Source organism: Aphis gossypii, chromosome 2, assembly GCF_020184175.1.
Source record: "Aphis gossypii isolate Hap1 chromosome 2, ASM2018417v2, whole genome shotgun sequence".
Lineage (NCBI taxonomy): Eukaryota > Metazoa > Arthropoda > Insecta > Hemiptera > Aphididae > Aphis > Aphis gossypii.
Window position 1 is genome coordinate 7,699,276 of NC_065531.1, and position 25,763 is coordinate 7,725,038.

Here is a 25,763-nt window from a genome sequence, read left to right on the forward strand (position 1 = left end):
AGGAAGAATGGCTTCCGCCGGTCCGTAAAGAGGGCTCACGCACGAGATGTCTAGGATGGTGGACTCAGATCGGCCCGAGAAGACACTAAAAACTAAATTAAAATAAACATTGTCTACGAGGTGATAGAGCAGGCTCTGCCCCTCAACTATTCTCATTGAGGCTGTGGCCACTTGTTAAATATTGTGAGGTAACATCGGGTTGTGGTACACATACACACCCGTGCGATCCCAATCCAAAGCTGTAAATATTTTATCGAATAAACGATGCTGCACAGGGGTCAAGCAATGTGCAAACAGTATACGGGCCTCATGTAGCGGTTATACATGAAAAAAAAAACGTCTGTAAAAGTTGGAGCTACTGAGCTAGTACCTACATATTTTTCAAGTTTGTCAGGACTCAGTAAATATGGACTCAAGTAATTGATATTAGTGTTGAAAATATTTTAAATTAAGGCCCTCACACATTGCAGCGATGGCGGTAAAATTGTGTCCGGATTCATTTTAACGCTACCGCCACTGCCACCGCTACCGCTGCAGTGTGGGGGCACCTTTACTCTCAATTAAATTCTAGGAAATACCTAAAACAACCAGGAACTCGATTCAAGGTAATTAATGTAAATATTTAGTCGAAAATTCAAAAATAAAACCAAATTTAATATACATAAAAAGTAATTTCGGATTTTTAGCTACTAAATTGCATGTTTAGAAACATCTGTTATGCTATTATCGGTATCTATCAGTTTATTGTATAGAATATTAGAAAAGGTATAATAAATTAAACACATTTTAGAAGCAGTTCTAAAAAAAACATAAACTTTATAATGTACTAAATAAAAATTCAGGATTTAAAATGTATATTGTATATATACAATAATAATTAATATTCTAAGAGGCGAAGAAATATAAAAAGAGGAAATTCCTAAATAATAATATTAATAATATTAAGTTCCTAAAGAATTGACATATTGTGATGATTTGGTCCATTAAAAATTTGCCCTTATTTCACCTGTAGACATTGAATGTAATTTTTCACAATTTTTTCAATGATTAGGTACTTAAATCATTTTGTAACTATTACTTAATTTTATTTTATAAACCATCTTAAACAGAATAAATTTAATTTACAAATTAACTGTGGAAGAAAAAAACAGCAAATTTGTGAATATAAATCTATTTTACTCTAAAACAACACTTTTAAATAATTTAATAAACCAATGGTTCAAATTTAATGCTTTTAGAGAGTAGACTTGTAGAGAGCTTTGTGCTTCAAAATCCATACACTATTTATTATTGACAAATTATTCCTAAGACTCCAATTAAACACACTGAATTTGAACCTTAAAAGTCAATGTACTTACATCATGTTACCACTTCCCTGTGTTCCTGTTACTCACAAACAGGTACAATATTCGGAATTTAAAACATTTACTCTTTCTGTATATTCTATGCTCTTCACTATGTATTCTAAAATAATAGTATTGAACATCGCAGCAGTTTGTAGACAAACTACTCAATATAATTATTTTACATTTTCAGAAGTACATTGCAAAACATAAATAAATAAATCTTTGAACAAATTAATTCTTAAAATCATTATTTTATTTTAATTTATAAAAAAAAAAACATGAAAGTATGTATTTTTCCAAATTATTTATAATAGATGACTTAATAATAATAATATTAAATTGATGTAGTAGTGCATTATAAACAGTAGTACATACAAAATAATATACATACACATTTCACATTGTGTCATTCTTTTTAATTAAAAATATTTATTTAACATCAGTAGGAAAATAAAATTATTATGATACCTCATTTTGAAATTTACTGCTTCATAATATGTATGCTTAAATGTAAAATATAAAAAAAACATATTTTATTCTTTTTTATAGAAATGCAATATACTATATATGAAAATTGATAACACTTTTATTCAACTGTCGTTTTTAATTAATAATAATAGTAGTAATACAAAAATGTTGGTTTAAACTATACTGTTGTATTTTAGTTTATGGTCTGTACTGTCCCAAAAATGCATCACATTTTGGGCACTTGTGGTTGACAACATTGCAAGAGTCCATGCAGCAAGGAATAAGACAGCATCCACACCAACAACTAAAAAATATAATATGATTGTACATACAAAGGATTAAAAGGACTGCTAGTTTAAAATATAAACATTACATTTTGTAAATATACTAAACAATTATTATAAAACAATACACGTAGGTATATGTATGTAGAATTTAATACAATATTGTAAATTAATTGGCCAAGGGTGATTAACAAACATTAACACAATTTTATTAAGAATTATGTGGAACTCTTATATTTAATGATACTACTTGCAGTCACAACTTAAAATTACTCAAATAGTAGTTACACATCCCAGTACACTGACTACTGACTAGTGACTGCATTGCGTCATTGTGACCACAACTCGACAAATGTAATAATATATAATAATACAATGTAGTGTTATCACAATGATTTCAAGTAATAATAAATATTTTGACCAGACGACTTTGTATTAGAACCTAAGAGGTACTAAAGTCTAAACTGACTTCAATAAATAATCAACTGGCCAAAATATTGTTACCTAAATTTGTGATCACACTGTATGTCTGTATAAATAAAAAATTATAAGTTTTGTTTTAATACTTACCAAAAAATGCACATCAGTATACAACTCCACCATGCAGAAGATTTAGCTTTCTTAGATGTACTTGTATAAATGTGATTGCCGCATGCAGAGCATAAAGTTGGTGTACTACTAGGACCCATTGGTTGTGGTACTGTAGCTGGAGGCGATTGAGGCCCTAAAAACAGAAATAAAAATTAATATAACAATTATATCTTCAAATAAATCAAATAGCTGCACTGAATGAACAATTAATTGCCTAATAATACAGTTTATTTAATTCTTTAATTTTAGATAGGTATAATGTTGTGGATAGGGTCATATTATGTATGTTATGTATACTTATCACCTATGTATGTATTACCATAAGAGTGCGCACGGGGAGGCAGCTGCCTCCCCTACGAGATTTTCCGTTTCACCGCTATCTTATATTATACATACAAACCGGGGGGGGGGGTTGGAATCTGGACCTCCTTAGCTAAGGTATTGCCTCCCCTGCCATAAAGACCTGTGCACGCTTATTTGTATTACTATATACAAAAAGCAAGCTACAAATATATTTATGTCTTACTTTATGAGCACTAGTATTATAATTACCATTTTTATACAGTGTCCTAAAAAAGAACGGTTTTTTTATATTAGTTAAAAATGTATGGAATCAAATAACAAAAAAAGGATATTAACAGTTTCAGTATAATATCTGGTTTACGTATAAAAAATAATATCATTCAAATGTCCTCCTATAGCTTGTTGTCAGGCTTATAGTGCAGTCGAAAAAGTTAGCAATAATAGTTCTCTTTGGTGATATTCGCAATGACACGTCAAATTTTTTTCTTTCAGATCACTTATGATTCTCGGTTTTGTTTCGTAAACCTGGAACTTGACAAATCCCCGAAGGAAAAAATCACATATCTGGACAGTTCACAACACCCCGGCGTGCAATGAGGCGATTCGAGAACACCTCATGCAATAGTAGTCCAATCCCAATGGTCTGTGCTGCACTGTGGCAGAGGCAACATCCTGATGATATAATTTTTCAAACGTATAACGGATGTTATACTGAACTGTGAATATCCTTTTTATGTTTTGTTTAAAAATAAAATGTTTTTTGAACTAATAAAAAAGTGTTCTTTATGGGACACCCTGTGCCTATAAAGCTAAATATGAGGGTCAGCATGTCCCGTGCCAATACAAACATTTTTTTTTAATAAAAAATTTAGTTGATAATTTATAACAAAATTTAAATATATTTAAATAAAAATTTGAACCTAAGTAAATTTCTGAATTACCTATCTGATCTAGGATTTAAAGATACTATAAGTTGACCGTTGGGTTCATATATTATTATAGGTACATCGTACATAAATATGTTATGAACAGGTTAAGGATGGCCATAATTTTGTCGACAATCGATGCACATTAGTGATACACATTTAGTTAAGTTGATTAATTAAGTATTAAAAAATAAATCAATACCAAGATACATTATGATCGTTTTAAATTTCATCACTTTATCAGACAAAAAGTTTAAATAATACTCACACAAATACCAAGTGTCCAAAAATGATTCATTATTATTTCATTAAATGTCAGTAAGTTAAAAATATTGAACTGGTAGTTGTGCCAGTTGTGATGAATGAACTACAAACCCTACAGCCCTACAGGTCAACTGAAACAGGAAGATTCTCAAGTTTTTTTTTAACTACCGGTAGATAGCCGAGTATCGTTTGAACCAAGTGAAAATATGTATAGGCCATGTACCAGACGTTGAGGTACTAGGTACTCACAATGCGCCACGCGGTATAATATGCCACTTAGACTTAACTAAAAACTACCCCATTTTTAAATACATTAATACACCAACTTAAACTGGCAAGTTTATGTATCTAGCCTTATTACGAAAAATAAACTGAAATGTTCTATTAATAGACGTTATAAAATTGGTTACGATCAACATGCTTCGACAGATTTATAAGGAATTTGACTATAACTTAGATGTGTGCCATGCAATTAGTATGGTAAAATATGGTCCCATTGAAAAATTGTAAACATAGTGATTAAAACTTATCCAGTAATCAATAAAATTAATAAATTTAACATAATTTTTTTTATATCATGTGAATATTCAATCATTTTTAAACTGCTGCACTTAAATCATAGCCCATAGAGCCTGAAGGAATGGCACAGGCCTATGTCTAGGAAAGAATTATCATCATGTAATAGACATTATTTTCTTGTTGTAGAAAGAGCATTAATTTAAATTTTTATTTTTAAAAATAATATACGATATTCGGCTATAAACCAAACATAGTTTGGAAAATACAAACGTACATAATACGAATAGTATAAATACAATAGTTGTATTGAAATTAAACATAAAATAACTTATATAAATATATAACATACAATTAATATCAACTCAGTAATTATATTTTTAAATCGAAATTATTCTAATTTAAAACGTGGAATATACGTTCTAAATTTACTAGTAAAGGACCGAGAGTCCGTGAACAATTGATTCTGATTTATACTAAAATTAAGTTATTATATTGTATTTACTATTCCCATTTCACCTTATTAACTTTGAATACTATATAGCAGCCGCCCGCCTGTATTCATATGATGAATAGACATAATATTGCTTAGAACAGTGTTTATCAGCCTTACAGATACCAGGGTATATAATATTGTGATTTGTGAATTGTGACTAGCTTTAGCACTACCCATTACAAATTATTTTATAAATAATTAATGATTTTAATATAATATATACCTATAAACATATTGTTTTATTATATATTTTATTAAAATTATTTAAATCTAAATTTAAGTATATATTATGTTAAAAAATTCAAAAAATAAAAATTTGAATGTAAACATTATTTAAGGTCAAAAAATCGAGAAAGGGTTTATATCCTCGGCCCTGAGCATGCTCGTTGAATCGTTCTGTAGTCTGTAGCCATAGTGAATACTTATTATTTTGATTTCAATTATTTTAATTATTTCACGTACTATACAAAAAAAAATAAGGAGTGTTGTACATTGTACTTATCATGAATATAAATTGAATACTATAATTTTTTTTTCATATCTAGAAGTTTAAACGTGTTCAACGACTTTAACATCCGGTTAATGATGATATATATATAATAATATAATATTATAATGATGGTAACATGGACAGTAATAGAAATGAATAATAAAATAACAAAATATACAAACATAATGAACGTAGGTATAAATCAAATTAACTAAAATATAGATAGGTACATTATTTTATCACGTTTTCGAATTATAGAAATCTAACATTGTAACAAATTACGACGATGAAGATAACTAAACGTCACAATTGCAAACATCCAAAGCTTATAAATAAAATTATTTATTAAACTTGGTAAACATCAAGGGCGTATTTGAGTCCAAACCATGAGGGGGGGGGGTCAAAACCAATTTATCTTTTTACGTGTAAATAAATAAAAATATGAGTCCCAAATTTAATTATTAAATCAATGTATTATATAGTAAAAATACAAGTGATCGGGGGGCGAATGCTCCATTCGCCCCCTCAAATACACCCTTGGTAAACATGTACGAACAGGAGAGAAAAAGTTCTACGTCCTTTAATATACCTCCAAGAGGATATTTGTCAATACATTACTACTTATAACAAACGAGTTAAAAATCGCAATAAAAAAATAATATTAGTAACTCAGTACTCACATAATCAAAAATAATTGTAACAATATTAATTTGTAATTATAATTCATAATAATAGAGTATAAGGTAGTCCATAAACTAAATTTTATTAAATGTCAACAGTATGACATTATTTAATATTAGATTATTAACACCAACACAAAATGGCCAGCATCGAACGTTTCCGGTAAACAACTCGTGGTTCACTATCTAGGTACGACGATGTGAAAACGCCAATAAAATAATCAATGAATTTGATAATTAAATTATAAATACTGTTTCTTTTATTTGTATATCATTGAAAACAAATATTCGGTTGAAACAATGTTATTAATTTAATATGGCATAATTGTTAGGAAAGGTTATCGACTGTCGACCGGCTCGTAATAATTAATATATATAAAAAAAAAAATATCCCAACCTAGTTTCAGCCTAATTAAGTACATAATACTATCATGACAAAATATATTATATTACTTCGTTATGCATACTATTATAAGCTAAAATTACAACATATAAAATATTAATATTATAAGTTATAACCTAACCTAACCGAGAGAAATATAATCATAAATTCCACATAACAAATCAATAAATGGTAGTTTTTAATTTATAAATTATATTTAATACTCACATTGGATTTGAAGCTGACTAAGCTGAGAAACAGGTATGTCCTTTTCATTCATTTCACTCATGTTTTTTTTTTTATGTTTTAACTAAAACGAAAAAATCTCGAGTGAATGAAACTGTCGCTGCAAATAATAAAAGGGTTTAGTGCGCCCGTATTATTATTTAGCTAAATATAGATTTTAAGAGAAAGAAAAACGAATTTCAAAACAGTGATCGACAAACGCAACTCGAGTGTAGCACTGACCGGTGACTAATGACAAATGAGTTGAAAATTGAAATGACAATATCGGCCGTATACCCCCTAAAGAGCACTGTTTACAGTGTACAAATGTAGATGTCAATATTATGTCTCACTCGGTATGTATAGTCAGTGACCAGTGGGGTCTCTACTTCAGTCTCCGCTGACGACGCAGTTATCGGACGACGGCAGGATACGCACGTACACACAAACGTACACTATAATAGTCGTACCAAAGAACAGTACAGTACACGATGTTGTATGCGTAGTAGTACTTGTTTGGGACAATTGCGCAGAATACCGATCGGCAACCGACAAATCAAAATATTGCGCTTGTGACCAAAATATTATTGTCTGCGCTCTGTGACGTAATTTCGGTATTCGACACTCGGCGTTAACTGCGTGTCTGTGTCGTATGTCACATACGAACCGGTGCCGGGCTAATGTTTTGGTGGTAAATGGTCAGGGTGAGGTGTGGGAATGCGCTAGAATAGGTATCCGGTTTTCCTCGAAACGCAGTATCCTTCTTTCGTTAGACAGACCATATATGCATTCTAAGCGATAAGCGATTATTCATGTTATACCGACAATAATATCGTCAGTTAATAAATAATAATACTATTGATATTCTATGTATAGTATTCGGTATTCGGTACGATATACTGAATATGTAGTCATTACTCGCTGACTCGTTAGATTTTGTTCGATCCTGTTTGCGTTTTCCTCTGTCGAATGTCGATTGAATACAACGCACGACACTTGTCGTGAATATTGTAAAGTGGTTTACATAATATATTTTTATAAAAGCCATTTCTGTAGTATTATAATATTTTATATTATATGAATATAAAGTGTGAGACTGCGAGAAAGAGAATAATCTTGTCCTGTTTGTTTTTATGTATATTTTATCATTTTATGATGAAAAACTATTCAAACATTCAAATTCAAAAATTCACAGTACCGATATGATTTTTCTGTATACGTTTTATAATTTATAGTTTATACCAACAAAAGTTTAACCGCACCTCTTTTGAGACAGTTATAAGTCTGTATGAAATGAAAATGAACTTGTGTTGTAAAAAAACGGAATCGTTTGGAAATTGATCTTTATGTAAAACGGGAGCCGAATGGGCTCCAACCTACTAAACACCAGAAAAAAAAGATGCCTTTGCATCAAAATCCCAGGAACAGTCATCATCATGGTTCATCTTTGAATGAATCTCATTATACTTACATATTTTTTTTATCAAAATAAATATCTACGATGTAATGACACTTCAATACATTTTGAATAATGGCCTTGAGTGGGTAAAGATGTGCATATTATAATATTAATGCAAAAAAAAGAAATTGAATATGCAATTACAAAAAAAAAAAAATAATAAAATATATTAAAAACCTGAAAATCTTATTTCTTGTCTGTACGTAAATATAATATGTACCTAATAAAAACACCTCATCGAACTCCGTGGAAAAACTTGCCAAGTATAAAATAAACTAGTCATTTATAAGACACATATAAGCATTATAAAGAAATGATTTCATGAATAGTAATGCTAACGCTAAGTAAATTAAATTTGAAATAAATTTATTCTACCTCAATCATTTGTTTACTTTGCGAGAATTTATTTCAACAAATAAACATGTCCGTTCGAAACTGGACTATTTAACACTTTTTATTACAAATATTAGGTACTAAATTTGTTTTGTAAAAAGATCTTAATTATTAATTTATAAATAAAATAAATTCTCGCAAAGTACATAAATTATTGAGCTAGAATAAATTTATTTCAAATTTGATTTACTTATAGGTAGTATTTATTCATGATATCACATATTTTTAATGTTTGTCTTATAAATGGCTATGTAGTTTTTTTTTAACTTGGTAATTTTTTACACGGAGTTCTGACGAAGTGTATTTGTTGGGTAATATATTCCTGGAGATGGACGCCAACATACTTTTTATTATTTTTACCTACATACTAATATCTATTATTAATGTTTCTCTGCGATGAAAGGTAAATATTATTAATATTAATGTATTGTACATTAGCTTGAATGCTTGATTATAGTTTAATTTTTTTTATTATTTTCATTAGTAGTTTAAAAACATTAAAATGCTACAAATCACTATATAATTATTTTATATTTTATTAAAATGACACTTCTAGCATTGATACAAGCTGAACGCACGTCTAGTCTACTGATTAGTGACTATACTAGCAAGTTAAACTAGAAATTAGCAAGTTACAACATTATGTTACACGGCGACAACTGTTCGGATACACCGTTAAACTTGAAAAGTTGAGTTGGGTAATTAAGATAATATATTAATATCAAGTTAAAATATCACTGTGGACCAATTCGAGTATTATTAAATAACACTGTGGACCTAACTCGTGTTTTTTTAAGCAATTGAATAAATCGGGACCCAACTCAAGTTTTCCCACCTATATACATCGTGTGGAGTTGCAGTAATTACTTTCTAATTTTATTAAAGTAATAATTAATTATTCTATAACTGGCTTAAAAAATTGTTACCTATTGCTCAAAGTGTTTGTAGTAAATAATAAATTATCTGTTACATGTTAAAAAATAAATGTTTTATGTTATGATTGATTTGGTATTTTTGAAAAAAAGAATGAATTCCTTCATTTATAATTTGTACCAATATTTTTTCGGAAAGATTCAGCCAAGAAACCCAGAAGATCAATCTATTGACTCTTCGGTAAATGAATTCACAATAAATTGTGTATAAAAAGTCAAAAATTACGATTTAATGATAACATAATATGCTTGAATTATCATTATTATTAGACCAATATGACGGAAGAGTGGAATTCAATGTCAACATCTACAATCAAATCGAAAAGTTCAATTGAGATGAATCCAAGTCCAGATGATATCGATACTTTTTCATCCTTTCGTAAGTTTCATGTGTCAGATTCAATATTCATATTGGTCCTAGTACAAAAGAAAACGACATAATAACTTATAATAATAAAAGTTATAGGTTGTTTTTTTAAAGATATTATATTAGAGCTTGAAATTAAAAAACTATTTGAATTAATGATATTAATGTATAATAGACAATTTAGTTGATGTGCATAAACGGAGCCAAAACATTTTTTTTTTTTTTACGTTTTTTCCGGTATTTGAAATATAAGTATATACAACAAATTATAATGTTTTAGTTTTTAGAAAAGTGTAGATATTAAGTAGGTATGAAGTGATTTTTTTCTGATGTATTAATTTTGAATTTTAAATATTATATAGTTTTTACTAAAATTATTGTTTGTCATATAATTACCAAAGGTAAAATAGTTAAAAATAATATACAGTATGTATCAGAGCGCGTTGCAACAATGAAGATAGATCTTATTTCTAGGGAAAGTGGTTTTATTTATTATGTAGTGATGAATAATATTAAAGCAACATTCTCAAAATCTTAAATATTTTTACCTCCACCCACACAAGTTGCGCTATTGTCATTATAAGTACGATGGTTGTAATTGTACTCGTATTATATATTATATTAATATTAGCGATTCATAACCTAATCTGTTTTTTTATAGCCGAAAATATACAATCACAAATAAACTCTATAGTAATGAAAATTCAAGATATTGAAAATAAATTGTTAAAAGATTGTAAAAATGGTAAGTAGGTAACCTAACCTAACTATACGATTAGAAATAATACTATAATTTGTAATATATATATATTTTTAAATAACTAAAATAACTAAAAACTAACAAGTATTAAATAAATTGTTTGTGTTAATTAAGACATCGAAGACAAATCGAAAGATACTAATCCTATTACATACCAAATTCCACATTGTACAGAATTATATCAATGTTTACAAAATACTGTAAAGGAGCTAGAAGGTAATATTATTGGCTGTTGTAATAATAATTTTTAATAGGTAGTAGGTACTTAACTTATTTAATAATTTAGAATACTACACGCATTTAATAACATCCAGTAGTGTAACTATGGTATAGGAAGTGGTGATTTATCACCGACCTTTATTATTTTACATACTAATTTAACTCGTTAGGGAAACTATAATAAGTATATGAATTATTATAAATTATGACTTATGACTTTATGAGATACTTTTTTTAGTTTTACTCCTTATGAATTGTGATAAATGATAATTATGAAAAATCCATATTACCTCACAATGTTCTAGTTATCTACCAGCTACGAGCCTACGACACTATAATAATACCTATAAGCAGTATAAGATAGAAACTTACATTGGCTACATTAATTGCTATAATTTAAGTTTAACCATGTTGTCATATTTATCTCTTTTAGATCAAAAGTACATGTTTGACACGCAACTTAAAGGATTGTCATTGAATTTGAACAATAATAATATTCGTTTGGTTTCCGTCGAAAGTATTTATAAATTTGAATTTAAATATTATAGATATTTCAAACAAAATGCACTCTATAACTAATAATACTTAAAAATACGTTTAGACGATGTTAAAAACATAACCCTAAAACAAATGGATCTCTCTCAAATGTACGAATCGCTACAAGGCCAACTCGAAATGCTTTCGAAGAAGATCAAAGTGAAGTTTGATCACGTGGAACAAATGTTAAGCCAAAATATAACTACAGCTGATGAGTATTATAGACCAAGTAATATTAGTAATGAATACCTGTAAAGTATCAAATCTTGTAGTGTTTTAGGTATAACCTATAATAATTAATAAATAATAATTGATAATATCGGTTTAAAGTTATACATTTTTCAATTTTATATTATACACACGCACGTACACAAAAAAAAAATCAGGGGGGGGTTTATAAAAAAATTTACAATAATCAATATTTATCAATGAATGATGATATAAATAAAACTACACAACTACTCATTTTGGGGGAGGGGGGTTGAACCCTAAAACTCCCCCTTGTATACGTGCTTGATTATACAATTTTTTAGCCTTCAATTATTGTGCTTGTTTTTAATATAACACTAATATAATATTTTAAAAAGTATTGTAATTTTTTAAAATTTATTTCTTTAAGGGTTCTAGCATCTCAAGTCTAAAATTAAATACACCAATAACAGCAATAACCGGTGTGTTGTATGTGGCATGTGCCAACTAATAATAATAGACAAAATATTACTTCTTTTTAGTTTAATGTTTAATTTACGTAATATTAGGCCAACGAAGCAAATGAGCTGAGGCAGCACTTTGTAAAATAATATTTAAGGACGTAAGCAGTAAGCACCACAGTGGAGGGACAGTCATAGGTGCAACTAGACCTATAAAACAGAGGGTGCTAAATATGTGAATGCACCACAAAGATAATATAGTTCTTTTTGATGAGACCTATTGGCTAAAAATAGCTCGTAAGCAATATATTTCTCCGTAATGTATACCTTATAATCCTTAAAGTTTATAGTCTAACAATATTATGGGAATATCCGTGTATGGAATGAATAAATTATAATGACTTACAATCAAATAATTAAATATTTTTCAGGAAATTTTCCATAATTTAAAAACAAAACATTCATGGTAGGTATTTCAATAAAATAATAAAAGTTAGATATAAAAAACAGGGGGTGCTAAAGACCTTAGTAGATAATTAGTTTGCACCCCCCTAGTAGCGTCACTGGACAGTGCCGGTCTTCGAGTGAGAGATGGGATATGTTTGTAAACGATCCATCGAGACCCGTATTTTTGTGATTGTTTTATGTTTAATAAAGTTACTCAAAATAGTGTTAATTGTTCATCATTTTGTGTACCATCGATAGGAATACTACAAGTGTCTATGATGTGACCATGACCATGCAGGTAGAATTCAGTAACTAAAAAACTTCCTCAACTAAAATTATAGATAATAATAGCTTTCATTTAACTGGATGAAAAACACTCAATATTTTTTTATAGTACTTAAAACATACAACTCATACAAGTACCTTTTGGCTTATTTGACATGAACATGCCAACTATCATACCTGTATGTAATTACTAATTACTATTAACTGTAATATTATAGTAATACCTAAATTATAAGTAACTAGATCAATACACTTAATAAAATAGTCTTTGAAAATTTTTTATTAGTCATAACAAGAATAATTAATAAATATAATAAAAACAAACAACACATAATAATATAAAATAATAAAAATATAAACAGATAACATTAATACTTTTATAATTAATAATTAATATTGATATGAGGTAACTAAATTCTAATGTGATATTACAAAAATTGTTTAATTGATAAGTAGTTTTAGAGATTTTACATTTCCAATAATACTATAAGGCACATAATTACAAGTCACCGAAGACAATAATTGTTAGTAAAAGTATACATAATGTCTTTTGAATAATCAAACCAGCTGCCTCGTTGAGTAAGCATTAGTATACAAGTTTTGTAAGTAACAACTGTTGGTTAATTTGAACATTTATCAAGCTTTTTGAGAAAATATCTAATTCATCGTATATACTGCCCTAAATAAACTTCACATTTAGGGCATTTATGTTCAACGTTTAAACATTGATCCATACAAAATGGTATTAAGCATGGACCCCAGAAACATCTGAAAAATAACAAGCAATAAAGTTATTGTTATAATAATTTAAACAAATTGTAAGATCTTGAATCAAACAAAAAATACCTAAAGGTTTTACTAAGTTTTTAGAGGAATGTATGTAAAAACAAAAAATAATATACACATAAATACTATAAGAAATTTATGGGCAACATCACCTGATATCCCTTAAAATGTTCATTATTCAATTTATTCAAAATGTTATAGACATAATAAAAATACTATTACAAACTGATAATTAATGTTATTTAAAAAAATAATAATAATATAGTTTGATATTTAAAAATTGCAAGTTGAAGAAGGAGAATTGTAAAATTGTTTGTGGTTAAGAGAAGGTTACACTTAAACTTGCATGTGTTGTTCCAATCTTACAAAACAAAAAACATTGACAATTTTATTTTCAGAATAATTAATTTTAGAATAAATCTGACATTAGATTGAATTGATTTTTGGATAATTTACAATGCTCAAAACTTGGTTCAATTAAAATATAAATAAAAGCCCAAGTGGGGCCTTGAATTATATTCTTATCTTTAAATTTGATAATAGGCCAATTTTCTTTATTTTAAAAATAACAAATTAAATGTTTTATTTTGAATGTATAATTTGGTATGTCGTATATTGTAGGATGGGGATAACACAGTGGGTATTATGTCTTCTTCATTTTCAAAAAATAAAATAAGTATAAATAAAATTCAGAGATTTTAATTTATAATACTAATTAATAATACTTTATAAATTTATATATAATATTTACTAGTATCTAAAAGTATAAACCATACAAATAAATAATATTTATAATGTCCATTTAAAAATAACTGGTAGAATTCTATCGGTTAACACATAACAAATTCTGCTGGTTAGCATAATTATACACTAAACGGACATTACAAGAACAGCCCTAAAGAAATTAACTTTTATGTATAGTGCATTTTTATCTAATTTTAAATGATTAGAATACTTAATTAATTTGTTTATTACCCAAACACACAACACAAAAAACTGGTTATGTAAGCCATTGTACTCGGTTTCTTATTTATTTTTGTAGTTATTTCTTTTCGGCAATTGGAGCAGACCATTCGGGTACTATGGGGACCAACAGGAACAACAGTAGTAATAAGTTCATATGGTGCTTTCACAACTACATCAAATAATATAATTTCAAAAAATATTAGAAGAAAAAAATATATTAGAAATAATCAATAATCACTTACATTCGGGTTGTGGGGTATAAGGACTTGCTGGTGAAACACTTGTCTGCTGATTCCATCCATATGGTGCTGTCGGAACAGTTCCAGGTGTATACGCTCCACTCATGATTCTATAAATATCTAGAAAGGTATTGTATACAAAATAAATTATTAACAGAATATTAGGTGTGTAATTTTATAACGTATAAAATACACTTCAACACACAACACAGCTAATAGATTTCCATTTTGGGCATTAAGGTCAAACATACGAGATATTAGAGCAATTTTATAGGACATATCATTTTGAACACTTTCTATTATTGTAATATGAAATATATAAAACATTCAGTAATTACAGAATTAAAATACTGTACCTGAACGTATTCTATAATTTAATAATTTATATACAAAATAAAACAAGTAATTGATATCGGACACTTAGTTGTTGTATAAACATAAAATAAATTAATAACTAATTTGAGTAATTTCACATTTACATTCACAATATGCACCTAATCAGTAATCATATTATATTTAATATTTTATAATGATAAAATATATATTCTAGGCACGTTCATGGAAACATATACATAATGACTATTTCTTCCAACGTTTATATTAATTTAAAATTTACAATTCTTTTCTGTTCGGTCGTATACGTATTGTATCCGTATGATTTTACTTTTTAGTACTTAGTATTTATATTACTGTAATTTTAACATATCTTACTTATGAGCAAAAACTATAAATTATATCTATAGTATTTATAATAGGTTAAACTTATAGAATAAGAGTTAATTTACATATTATACGGATTACAAACTACTCACTACTGATTAGTTATAGTACAGTGTTTCTTAATCTTTTTATCTGTGGAACCTTTTTTTAGGTCCACTTATCGTGGAAGTGGAACCACTGCATTTTTTTTAGATTCTTTTGTTTATCTTTTAACAATAAGTTATTGCAGTTCGACAATATTAGAACTCCAATTTTATTTCAATAGATTTAATACCTAAAACATTGTTTTCCCCCAGCTAGTCACTACTAATCTTTAGTTGGACTTATTAAAGACTTTAATTTAAAGTAATTTTCTTATGAAATAAAATCACTTATGTTTCGTGGAACCCTGAAGTGTCTTACCCTTAAGTGCAACACAGTTTAAGAAACACAGATTTAGTATTCTGTACGTTTAGGTGGACTTACTACACTACTGTTTACTTATTGCCATAATACTTACTCGTAGCACAGATGAGATTTTTGAAATTTTTAGAGTCCACACTAGAGAGTCTTAATAATAACAATTATTTATAAATTATTTTTTTATTTAAAATGTCAGAAATAAATTTAATCTGTTATTATAAAAAAGGTCATAAGGCTTTAAACTCATTTACACTATGCACATATATTAAATATTTTGAGAAAACAATAGGCAGTAGCTGTAGAGCATTTAATCTTGAAAAAAATGTCTTGTAGGTAATGAAAATAGTTCCTTAAGAGACCGTTATAGAAGTAGTTTAGATTAACTTAAATTCAGATGAATTTTTTAGATCTGTACGTATTTTAAGTATAGGTGGCTACACCAGTGTAGGTGTACCTACTTAATATAATAAAGTCTAAAAATGTGCATTTAAGAACCTAACGTTAATGATTCTGTAGTATTTAATTTTACACTTTAGATGATACCTATCTACTGACTACTACCTATGTGTACCTATCATTATGAGCAGTGTAAGTCCAATTAAAACAAGCTAAAATCAATGTAGAAACCCGGGTTTATTAATTTCAAAAGCATACTTTAATTGAAACAAAAAAAGTAGAAGAGCAAGTAGGTATACGTAATTATAATATGAATAGATGACACCAAATATAGCCTATAGGCAAACATCTATTTATAAATAGTGTATAATTTTGTAGCAGCTGGCAGTTTTGAAAGATGCGGAATTACAAAGACGAAAAACCCAAAAAATAAAAGAGACACTGATTAAAAAGAATAATTGAACGTTACATAAAATAAAGGTAATCATAAAATAATTTTAATATTATGCACAACAAGATTCAATATTAGTACAATTTTAGTTTTATTAATTTCTAGGGATAATAATTACCAAATTTTAAAATAGCAATTATAATTATATTTGTAGATATAGTGTGATAAAGATAAACAAATACTGAAATACTAGAAGCATAACAATTATTGTATTATTGAAAATAAATATAGTTTTACATCCTAACATTAGATTAGATTATCTTAATAATATTTATTCTTTCTATTATCATAGGCAGTAATCGGGGGAGGGAGGAGGGTGCTAAGCCTCACCAAACAGGTCGAAAGTCCCCTCCAATTTTTTTGAAAATTTATAAAAGTATAAAAAAGGTGCTTATTTAACAATTAGATTTAAGCCTTCCCTCCTTGAAATTCAATCAACTCTTCATCTATGTCTATTATAAGGTTATGAGCCGTTGTGGTCGCTACTAACTTGTGCTTTATCGGCATATAGACTATAGAGTACCTACGTATATAGTATATACATTATACATACCTTTATACTATATACTGTAGTATAACTCGACTGTTGTCTGGTCAAATCGATTCATCGAATTTATTATCCTTATTCAACTTCAAGGTCTTTCCTCATCAAAACCGTTTTAGTGTTCTTTTCCATATCCCTATATGTTCGAATAATTTTATGAAAAATAAACCTATTGTGTGCTTAATTTTAATGGCCAATGAGGATCCTTCTATCAATCTTTAATTTTTTAATATTAATCTGCATTAATGTCTTAACTATACTATACATTTTTTTATCATAATAGTTAATCTAATTTATTATTCTGTTACCTATATGTAATTATAGTAATTATGTAATTTGTAAAAAGTTTTCAAAAGGGTTTCTAACTCGTTTATTATTATAAAATAAAATATTATACATTTTATAATGCCACAAATTTTTCAAAACCTTGTAATATATTAATTAGCTAATTTGACATAGGTATTTAATACTCACATTTCATATTATTTATTTATTTACATACATTTTAATAAAGAACTAGAGAGAACAATTTTTATTTTAGAAAAAAAAATTTTAATTAAATTGTTTGTTCAACTTGTTGTCTATTGTTACACAATAAACGTATTAGACATTCTGTGATTGGTTATACATTAATTATAATTTATAATAAAATTTGTGAGGGTTAAAAGAAAAACAATTATAAATTTGAATTTAGTGATAACACTGATAACTAATAAGGTATAGAAAACCATTATACATATTTAGATTTTTAAATTTAGTAATAAGGCTTAACATATTATAAAATATAACATTAGATAAGCATTGGGGTACAGAAGAGACAAATTTAATACCTTTTAAATTTTAAGATGAGCACCCATACTTAAAATTTTAAGGGGATTAAAATAAAAAAAGTAAATAAAAGTGATTTCAATAAATAATTTTCCTTGGTAATTAAGTAATATTTATTGAACTACAAGTTCATAATATTTTTTACCCATGGGGGGGGGAAGTGCCTTATCTTTTCCAGTTTGCTCCCCCCAACGGGTGGCCATGCTTATTAAATAATGAACATGTAAATACTAGTTTAATAATATGAAATTAGGTACTTATTGGTTATCGCGACTACCTTTCTTTAAACAACATAATATAAAAAGATGAATTAAAAATTATTAAAACTTTTATAAAAACTAGAAATAAAATTAAAAATTAATAACTAACTTAAGGAGGAAAATGTTCAGCCATGCAATTTAAAACACTTATAAATGGATCATCAAGCTTTTGTCTCTACATGAATTTAACCAAATAACTGTCTAGATATTGACAAGCCATACCTCTAAGTTTCTTGTTGAACTATTTAGAAGATCCCCACAACCTTTCTACATTCTGTGTATGAGAACCAGTATGAGGATTGACCAAATTGTAAGTGTGGTTAACAATTAAATAGTTAAAACCAGCATCTGTCATCATAGTTCATCTGTTTTATAATTGCGCCAATCATCAGAATAAATAGACAATACTACAATAGTTGACCAGTAAACTTTGGCTTATATTATCTTTTATTGCCTATATAAGTTAAAGTGCAGTCTTATCTTTAACTTTAACTAAAAACATTCAATCACATACCAACAAATGCCCCCAAGGTTACAGTTATTTGGTTAGGTAATCGTGATAACTGATACAGTGGCATAGTTATGATTTTGTTCTGGGAGGGGATATACAATTTATTGGTTAAACATAAAGTGGGGGGGCTCAATAAGTCAATGATTTAAACATTAAAAAAAAAGGCTCTGGGGGGGATCTATCCCCATATCCCTCCCCATAACTACGCCACTGAACTGATAAATACCTGAAATTATTTTTAGAATTTTAGTCTAAGAATGGGTCTTTCAGTCTTATTTCTAATTCAATAAAATCAAAAAAAAAACAGAATAAGTTCCTATGGCCCGACTTCATCCTAAAACATTTAAACGTCAAACAAGTCGGTTAACAAACAACATTATTATTTTCTTAAATTAATATTTATTTTATTTAACAAAATTTGTATTTGCACCAAATATTGACTTAGTCAAATGTATAATATATTTATCCATTTATTTATCTATTTTTATGTATTCTAAGCAACAGTAAAATACAAAATAAAGATGTTAATAACACTACTTACACATGCAACAATAATTATTTTAAATTAATTATTTCTAAAGGTTTTATATTTAATTCTTTATGCAATTCTTCCATTGGTTGTTCCCATCTTTTTTCAAAATAAATATTTAACATAAAATTACTGTTTAATCCTGTTTGAATAGCCCATGGTAAATAATGTTGAACATATTGTTCTCTTTGTCTAAAAATAATGTAAATTGGTGTTAAACTGAATAAAATAGAGAAAATGTGTGTAAAAAGTTTACTTTGGTTTAAGTCGTATAGCTCCAAAAAGACCTCCACTCAAAGTCATTGGTAATTTAGTCTGAAATGCTTCAATCCATTTTACTGTTACTTCTCCTAAATCATATTGATACATACAATACATTTATATTTAATAAGTAATAAATAAATATGAAAACAGTCAATTACCTAACATATTAGTAGGCATTCCCAAAACTGTATGAAATAAATCATGTACTTCTCTATATCTCTGCATCACATATGCTAATTCAACATCATCAATGAATTGAACCGATCCTCGAGAGTCTGGAGTTACTTTCTAAACAATAATGAAATATTTTTTTGTTTAACATTTTATTGATGGGATGTTAAAAATATAAATAGGTACCTACTTACATTATGATTCAAAAATTTAAAGTAAGCATATCCAAGAGTATTTTCAGGCATACATCTTAACTTGTCAAGATCAACTGTTGAAGTGTTAATTCTTGGCTGTAACCTTCAAAAAGTATTATTTCATGCAATTACATTTAATAAGAAACACATAATAGTAATATTTAGATAACTTAAAACATTTTATACTATATACTGTAATATTTCGCTGCCTTCAGGATTATTTATCATTTTATCTCTCATATACTTTAACGCATGTGTTCCAGTAGTTTCTCCCATAGTAGCAATCATATCTAAAATACAGTATACAGTTTAAAAATATTGTATAAATAAATATTAAAATTAGTCATTTTTTAATTGAAGGTATTACCTGCTCTTTGAGGATCAAATAACGAAACTGTTGCAGATCCAACTGATAATAATAACTTTTGGAACGCTGTGGTGGGTATATGATTTTCATTATATTGGGTTACAAAATCAGACATTTGTCGATACATTCGGTGATTCGATACAATAATTTTTTTCAACATTTTGAATACTGTGATTTTTTGAAAAATGAACTATAAATTATAATATTGATTTTATCTGTTGTAACTAATAAAATAATTATTATATTTCAAAAGATGACGAATTCTTTAGTGTTCAATTAAAAATTAAAATAATACTTTAATTTATTTATTATTAATAATTAATAATTTATGATAATATACTATGATTTATCACTATTGATACTATTTTAATTGAATATTGACGGTTATTGGTCATTGGTCAAAAGTATTATTATTATCAAATCTGAGTTCTGCAATTTTTATCGTTTGAATTTTTAAGTAATACCAACTATATAATACCACGGTCTAATGTTAATTCTATTTAAGTAGTAAACCACCTATATGAATAAGAAATGAAACACAGCCTGCTGGCTGCTCCTATATTTGTGGTATTGTATGTATGTACAAAAACAAATGCGCAGTTTATACTTTTATAATGTGTATTAAATAAGTAAAGTTATGGTTAAAAGGATTTAGGAATAAAAAGTAAACTCAATGATACGTCGAGTCCGTATAATTTTAAGGAACAGTATAGGCAACTAACAATAACATAAACCTGATGTCACATAATAATTATATTATAATATTATTATATGACTTGAGGTAAAAAAAATAAAAATAAAAAGGCAACTGGAAAAAAAGCAATCGACATTTTTTTTTCGTTATTTTCAAATACTTTTATAGTAACTCGATATTAAATTAAATACCATACCAACAATATTTAACTTAACCAGAAAAATACGTAAAATATACTTGTTTTTTTGTAGCCCTTTTCTCCCCCTCATCCACTTACCATTACCATTATGGTTTTATTTAATTTGTGAATTTTTTTTTACTATTATATATACCATTGATTATGCATGTGTAATACTATGTATAATCAATGCTATTACCTATTTAATGTGTTGTATAGGTAAGATATCAAATTATTTTAGCGATAGAAGAAAAAATATTTTTCTACTGCTCTATTGTTCCGCTCTATACCTACTTACTGTTTAATTAAAAGCTTGCAATGACATATTTATGGGGGAGATGAGGGAGATGTATCTCCACCTTTGACATTTTTTTTAGATTATATCATTGCATTAGCTTGTAATTTATATGAAAAGATTAAAACATATTTAAGAAATTCTATACGAAGGTAAATATTCCCTATTCGCACTAATGAAATATTTGTTGTATTTATTGATTGTTTAAATTTTGAATATAATTTAAATTTTAGTCTAGATTGTCGATTAAATGCGGGCTTACAAAGCTTTACATTCATAACGACATAAGATTGGATGTTGAAGAAATTGAAGAAATAACGTCGACAAATTGACGAAATAGCTAAAAAAACCTATAGAAGGCAGTTACAGTTTTACAGTTTGTTTTGTAAATGATAAATGAATAATGATTCATTATTTAATATGTAATATTAGATTATAATTAATTATTTTCGTTGTGGGCTTGTTTATTAAATAATATATTAAACGTATAGATTATCGATTTACATAATGTAGCATTGTAGCCAAATAGCCTGCAGTACCTATACAGTCAGTATGCCTACAACATCGATATCGATCGTTTCAAACAAGGCCGTAACTGGGGGGGTTGGGGGTTCAACCCCCCCCCCCCCGAATTTTTTTTGTGTTGTATTATGTGGTAGTAAAATAACAATTTCAATCTTAAAACACATTTTTTTTTTTGCTTAACCCCCCCCCCCCCGAAATTAATTTCCAGTTACGCCCTTGAAACTTTCAAAATTTAAGATTTAGTGTTGTTAATTTGAAACCTCTGGACCGGCTCTGGTATATATGAAGTAGCACCGATAACCGATCACTTCAGTGGATGTAGAGAGTTCGTTTTCAATGTATAAAAATATTCTGTCGGACAATAGAGTCAGTTTCACCTTTCACTATTGAAAATCTAGGGACATATGTATGGTAAATAATTATTTTTTAAATTCATTAAATTAATTTTTCAAATTTTTTTATTAATTTTTATAACTAGTTATACAAGATTTTCAAGAAGACCATATCGTTACGTATCGGGTTTTTGTAGTGATACGTATCGAAATAAAACCGATACACATCGAAACGTTAAACAATTTTGGATGTTCAATGAGAACGTTCCGGCTTTCCAACGTTCCGATTATGGTACCGTAAGCCACGTACCGACATCAAATCCCGATACGAATAGATACGTATCGCAGATGTAACTTTTTAACGTATCGTAAACTTCTTGAACACTCGAGTCCGTTCCCGGAACGTATCGGAACGTATCGATACGTATTATTTTCTTCCTTGAAAATCTTGATACTGTAGGTACTATAATTAGTAATTACATAGCTATTTATTCTGTGGACTGTGGTAAGAGCCTTGATATTGTATAATAATATAATAGATGATATTATAACTCAAGGATTTCTAGACTAGGTATGGTATCGGTATGTACTACTATTATATGTGTCTATGTAGTTCACATTTATATCTATTTTAGAATATTACTGTATGACACTGTAAAAATTTTCAACCCTAAATATGTATTAGAATATATCCGATATCGTGTATAACAAAAGTATTGCAAAATTATGTGATTATAAGAAGATCACAATCATCAATGATTTAAATTAAATGTTATAATATGATTTATATTGTTGTAAATTATAATGTACATATATTATGTGTACCCGACTTCCTATGTAAAAAAATACTTATTATAAAATACTGATGGTATACGCTTGGTATAGAATTTTGATTCGTTGAAATTTCAAATATTTGTAAAAACCTAACCTACACTATTAATTTTATAAATGATAACATTTTAGGATTCAAAAGTTTAATAACAATAGCTAATTTATATTTACAAGAAATTACATAAAAAAAAGTGAGTAACGCTCTGCTGTAGAGTAATAAGTAAATCACTATATATTAAATATATATAAAATATATGTATTTAATTTGAATCCCGGAAAAAAAATCACAGAAAAAATAACGATTAGAAAAAAAAAACCAAAATATACATAAAATAAAAGCTGTAATAAAAATGAATTTCGTACATAAAGTAAAAATTATAATAAAAATGACTATATTTTAGATTCTGGCAAAGTGAATATCCTTGGTGTATTATAGAGGTCAAAAGTAAATATTTTCTAACAGTTTTCAAAAAAATGGAGAAAAACAAAAAAAAAGTGATGGGAAAACGGGAATTTTCACTCAAAACTAGTTTTTGACCAAATCGATTTTTTTTATATGGTTGTAACTCAAAAATTAATTATTGTAAATACTTGACATTTTAACTAAATGTTTATATTGATGTTATCTATGTACAGTTAAATTTTTTTTGAGCTATTTATATAGATCTTTGAAATTTTCGATTTTTCTGAGAATATTTTTTTTAAGTGTCGATAAAAAAATTTTGGATGGCCAAAAAAACTTAAACATTTAATACAAGGTTCCTTATGAGTTGTTCTTATTGTAGTTAAAAAAAAATCGTTTGTCACAATTTTTTTTATAAGCGTTTATAGTCTTATAGATCAAATTTTTACGATATATATGTTTATAAATCACGAAAATTTGCAAGTAATTTTGTTGTTGAAAAATCATAAACTTTTTGTGTTTAAAAAATTCAACACATAGTTTTTCATAAATTTTCCTTCAAATAGCTATAGAGAAAACTCGAAACATCATAACAAGAAAAATAAAATGTTATTTGCGTTTGAAATTTGAATTTTAAATGTTTACGAAATCGCGTAACGATGTCGATTTATCTTCAAACGAAATTAAATATTTGTCATAATTCAAAAAGTATTTTTAATACTATTTATAGGCGTTTGAAATATTCGTTTTTGTTTATTTTATTTTAAAAATATCGATAAAAAATTTTTGGCCGAGTCAAAATACACCGAAAATGTTATACAAAGTTCTTCATAAACGAAAAACGATTCTGAACGGAGATAATTTGTCTGCCTATAGGATACAATATATGTTAGTTATGTTTGTATATAATACATTGACCTCTATAAATGCACTAAGGACAATCACCTTGCCTTCGGAAACCACCCCCGAAGTTTGAAATTGAAGCATTATTTCGACAAGTTTTGCCGTACATTGACACAAAGAAAACACACATCATAGTAAAATCAATACATTCATCACTGCGTTCAGAATCTAAAATAGAGTTAGAATTATTCCATAAATATCTATTATATTTGAGAAGTCAAAATTTTGATGAAATTAGATATTCACTTGTATAAATTATAACGATAACTTATATCAAACGGTACCTATTTTATTGTTTATACTCATTTAAAAAGTATTAATTGTAGGTGCTTAAAGCATTATACATTTACACTGCTACTTAAATTATAATTTTTTATTATACACAATGAAATTTTCAAAATATTTAGGATAAATTTAAGGAATTTAAGTTGTTTATATAAATTTGTAGATCATTTTTGGTGTTTTTTTATATAAATCATAAATGTTGATAGAATATTTTATGCTCAATGTAGTCAAAAGTTTGAAAGTTTAATAAAAGTATACCTAATAAATTAGTTATGAGGTTTTTTTTATTGCCATAAATAAATATCGAAGGTATATAATATGAGTATTTTTTTTTTAAATAGATATTTGAATTTCATATTTTGATCAAAATTAATATTTAAAATAAATACAATATATGACGATAATAATTTTAGTTATTGCTTTTTTTACTTAAAAAAAATAATATTATTCGTAGGAACACTCCTATAACATTTTTAACCAAAATGTATTCATTAAGCAAAATTAAGCGAAATTGCAACTTAGGAATTTTAAAAATTGTTCTATGATACATACGTTGGGAATATTGAATATGAGAATTGAATATTTACGTACCAATCAAGAATCTCATCTGTAGTAGTTCTATTGTGGTAATTGATAAAATGATAAACGGTATAATGACGTCATGGACGG

The 25,763-nt window shown here is 27.3% G+C and overlaps 4 protein-coding genes across 7 annotated transcripts; 1 reads left to right on the plus strand and 3 right to left on the minus strand.

Annotated features, from left to right (window-relative positions):
• Positions 1-1,912: 1,912 nt before the first annotated feature.
• On the minus strand, positions 1,913-7,601 carry LOC114125830 (lipopolysaccharide-induced tumor necrosis factor-alpha factor homolog). Of its 2 annotated transcripts, none has more exons than XM_050201289.1 (4): positions 7,325-7,601; positions 6,975-7,056; positions 2,669-2,822; positions 1,913-2,118 (listed from the first exon to the last, which is right to left on the minus strand). In XM_050201289.1, the coding sequence occupies exons 2-4, from the start codon at positions 7,033-7,035 to the stop codon at positions 2,013-2,015; spliced, it is 321 nt and encodes a 106-aa protein (XP_050057246.1). In that variant the 5' UTR covers positions 7,036-7,056; positions 7,325-7,601; the 3' UTR covers positions 1,913-2,012. The 2 variants fall into 2 exon arrangements, with proteins under 2 accessions (XP_050057246.1, XP_027845423.1); XM_027989622.2 differs by having other exon boundaries at positions 6,975-7,092; positions 7,325-7,599.
• A 2,155-nt stretch (positions 7,602-9,756) lies between these two features.
• LOC114125832 (uncharacterized) lies at positions 9,757-11,957 on the plus strand. The gene is made up of 6 exons (XM_027989624.2): positions 9,757-9,936; positions 10,026-10,134; positions 10,784-10,867; positions 10,997-11,098; positions 11,535-11,618; positions 11,703-11,957. The coding sequence occupies exons 1-6, from the start codon at positions 9,808-9,810 to the stop codon at positions 11,891-11,893; spliced, it is 699 nt and encodes a 232-aa protein (XP_027845425.2). The 5' UTR covers positions 9,757-9,807; the 3' UTR covers positions 11,894-11,957.
• Positions 11,958-13,282: 1,325 nt separating this feature from the next.
• Positions 13,283-17,646, minus strand: LOC114125852 (lipopolysaccharide-induced tumor necrosis factor-alpha factor homolog). Of its 3 annotated transcripts, none has more exons than XM_050201047.1 (4): positions 17,534-17,646; positions 15,015-15,131; positions 14,782-14,941; positions 13,283-13,788 (listed from the first exon to the last, which is right to left on the minus strand). In XM_050201047.1, exons 2-4 carry the CDS (start codon positions 15,115-15,117, stop codon positions 13,683-13,685), a joined length of 369 nt encoding a protein of 122 aa, XP_050057004.1. In that variant the 5' UTR covers positions 15,118-15,131; positions 17,534-17,646; the 3' UTR covers positions 13,283-13,682. The 3 variants fall into 3 exon arrangements, with proteins under 3 accessions (XP_050057004.1, XP_027845451.1, XP_027845452.1); XM_027989650.2 differs by lacking the exon at positions 17,534-17,646 and adding an exon at positions 15,368-15,534; XM_027989651.2 differs by lacking the exon at positions 17,534-17,646 and adding an exon at positions 15,217-15,239.
• Positions 17,647-19,575: 1,929 nt separating this feature from the next.
• LOC114125851 (ubiquinone biosynthesis protein COQ4 homolog, mitochondrial) lies at positions 19,576-21,001 on the minus strand. The gene is made up of 6 exons (XM_027989648.2): positions 20,649-21,001; positions 20,475-20,571; positions 20,282-20,384; positions 20,075-20,204; positions 19,909-20,002; positions 19,576-19,844 (listed from the first exon to the last, which is right to left on the minus strand). Exons 1-6 carry the CDS (start codon positions 20,806-20,808, stop codon positions 19,679-19,681), a joined length of 750 nt encoding a protein of 249 aa, XP_027845449.1. The 5' UTR covers positions 20,809-21,001; the 3' UTR covers positions 19,576-19,678.
• Between the last annotated feature and the right edge of the window lie 4,762 nt (positions 21,002-25,763).

Bases quoted from the DNA above. Each gene is read 5' to 3' on its own strand.
- LOC114125830 (XM_050201289.1), bottom strand. From the start codon at position 7,035: ATGAGTGAAATGAATGAAAAGGACATACCTGTTTCTCAGCTTAGTCAG. The intron at 2,823-6,974 runs GTGAGTATTAAA...TTCTGTTTTTAG, and splicing joins TAGTCAGCTTCAAATCCAAT to GGCCTCAATCGCCTCCAGCT. The intron at 2,119-2,668 runs GTAAGTATTAAA...TATATTTTTTAG, and splicing joins ATACTGATGTGCATTTTTTG to TTGTTGGTGTGGATGCTGTC.
- LOC114125832 (XM_027989624.2), top strand. From the start codon at position 9,808: ATGTTTTATGTTATGATTGATTTGGTATTTTTGAAAAAAAGAATGAAT. The intron at 10,135-10,783 runs GTAAGTTTCATG...GTTTTTTTATAG, and splicing joins CGATACTTTTTCATCCTTTC to CCGAAAATATACAATCACAA. The intron at 11,099-11,534 runs GTAATATTATTG...TATCTCTTTTAG, and splicing joins TACTGTAAAGGAGCTAGAAG to ATCAAAAGTACATGTTTGAC.
- LOC114125852 (XM_050201047.1), bottom strand. From the start codon at position 15,117: ATGAGTGGAGCGTATACACCTGGAACTGTTCCGACAGCACCATATGGA. The intron at 14,942-15,014 runs GTAAGTGATTAT...TATTTGATGTAG, and splicing joins TTATACCCCACAACCCGAAT to TTGTGAAAGCACCATATGAA. The intron at 13,789-14,781 runs GTAATAAACAAA...GTTATTTTTCAG, and splicing joins TTTTTGTGTTGTGTGTTTGG to ATGTTTCTGGGGTCCATGCT.
- LOC114125851 (XM_027989648.2), bottom strand. From the start codon at position 20,808: ATGTTGAAAAAAATTATTGTATCGAATCACCGAATGTATCGACAAATG. The intron at 20,572-20,648 runs GTAATACCTTCA...ACTGTATTTTAG, and splicing joins ATTTGATCCTCAAAGAGCAG to ATATGATTGCTACTATGGGA. The intron at 20,205-20,281 runs GTAAGTAGGTAC...ATTATTGTTTAG, and splicing joins TTAAATTTTTGAATCATAAT to AAAGTAACTCCAGACTCTCG.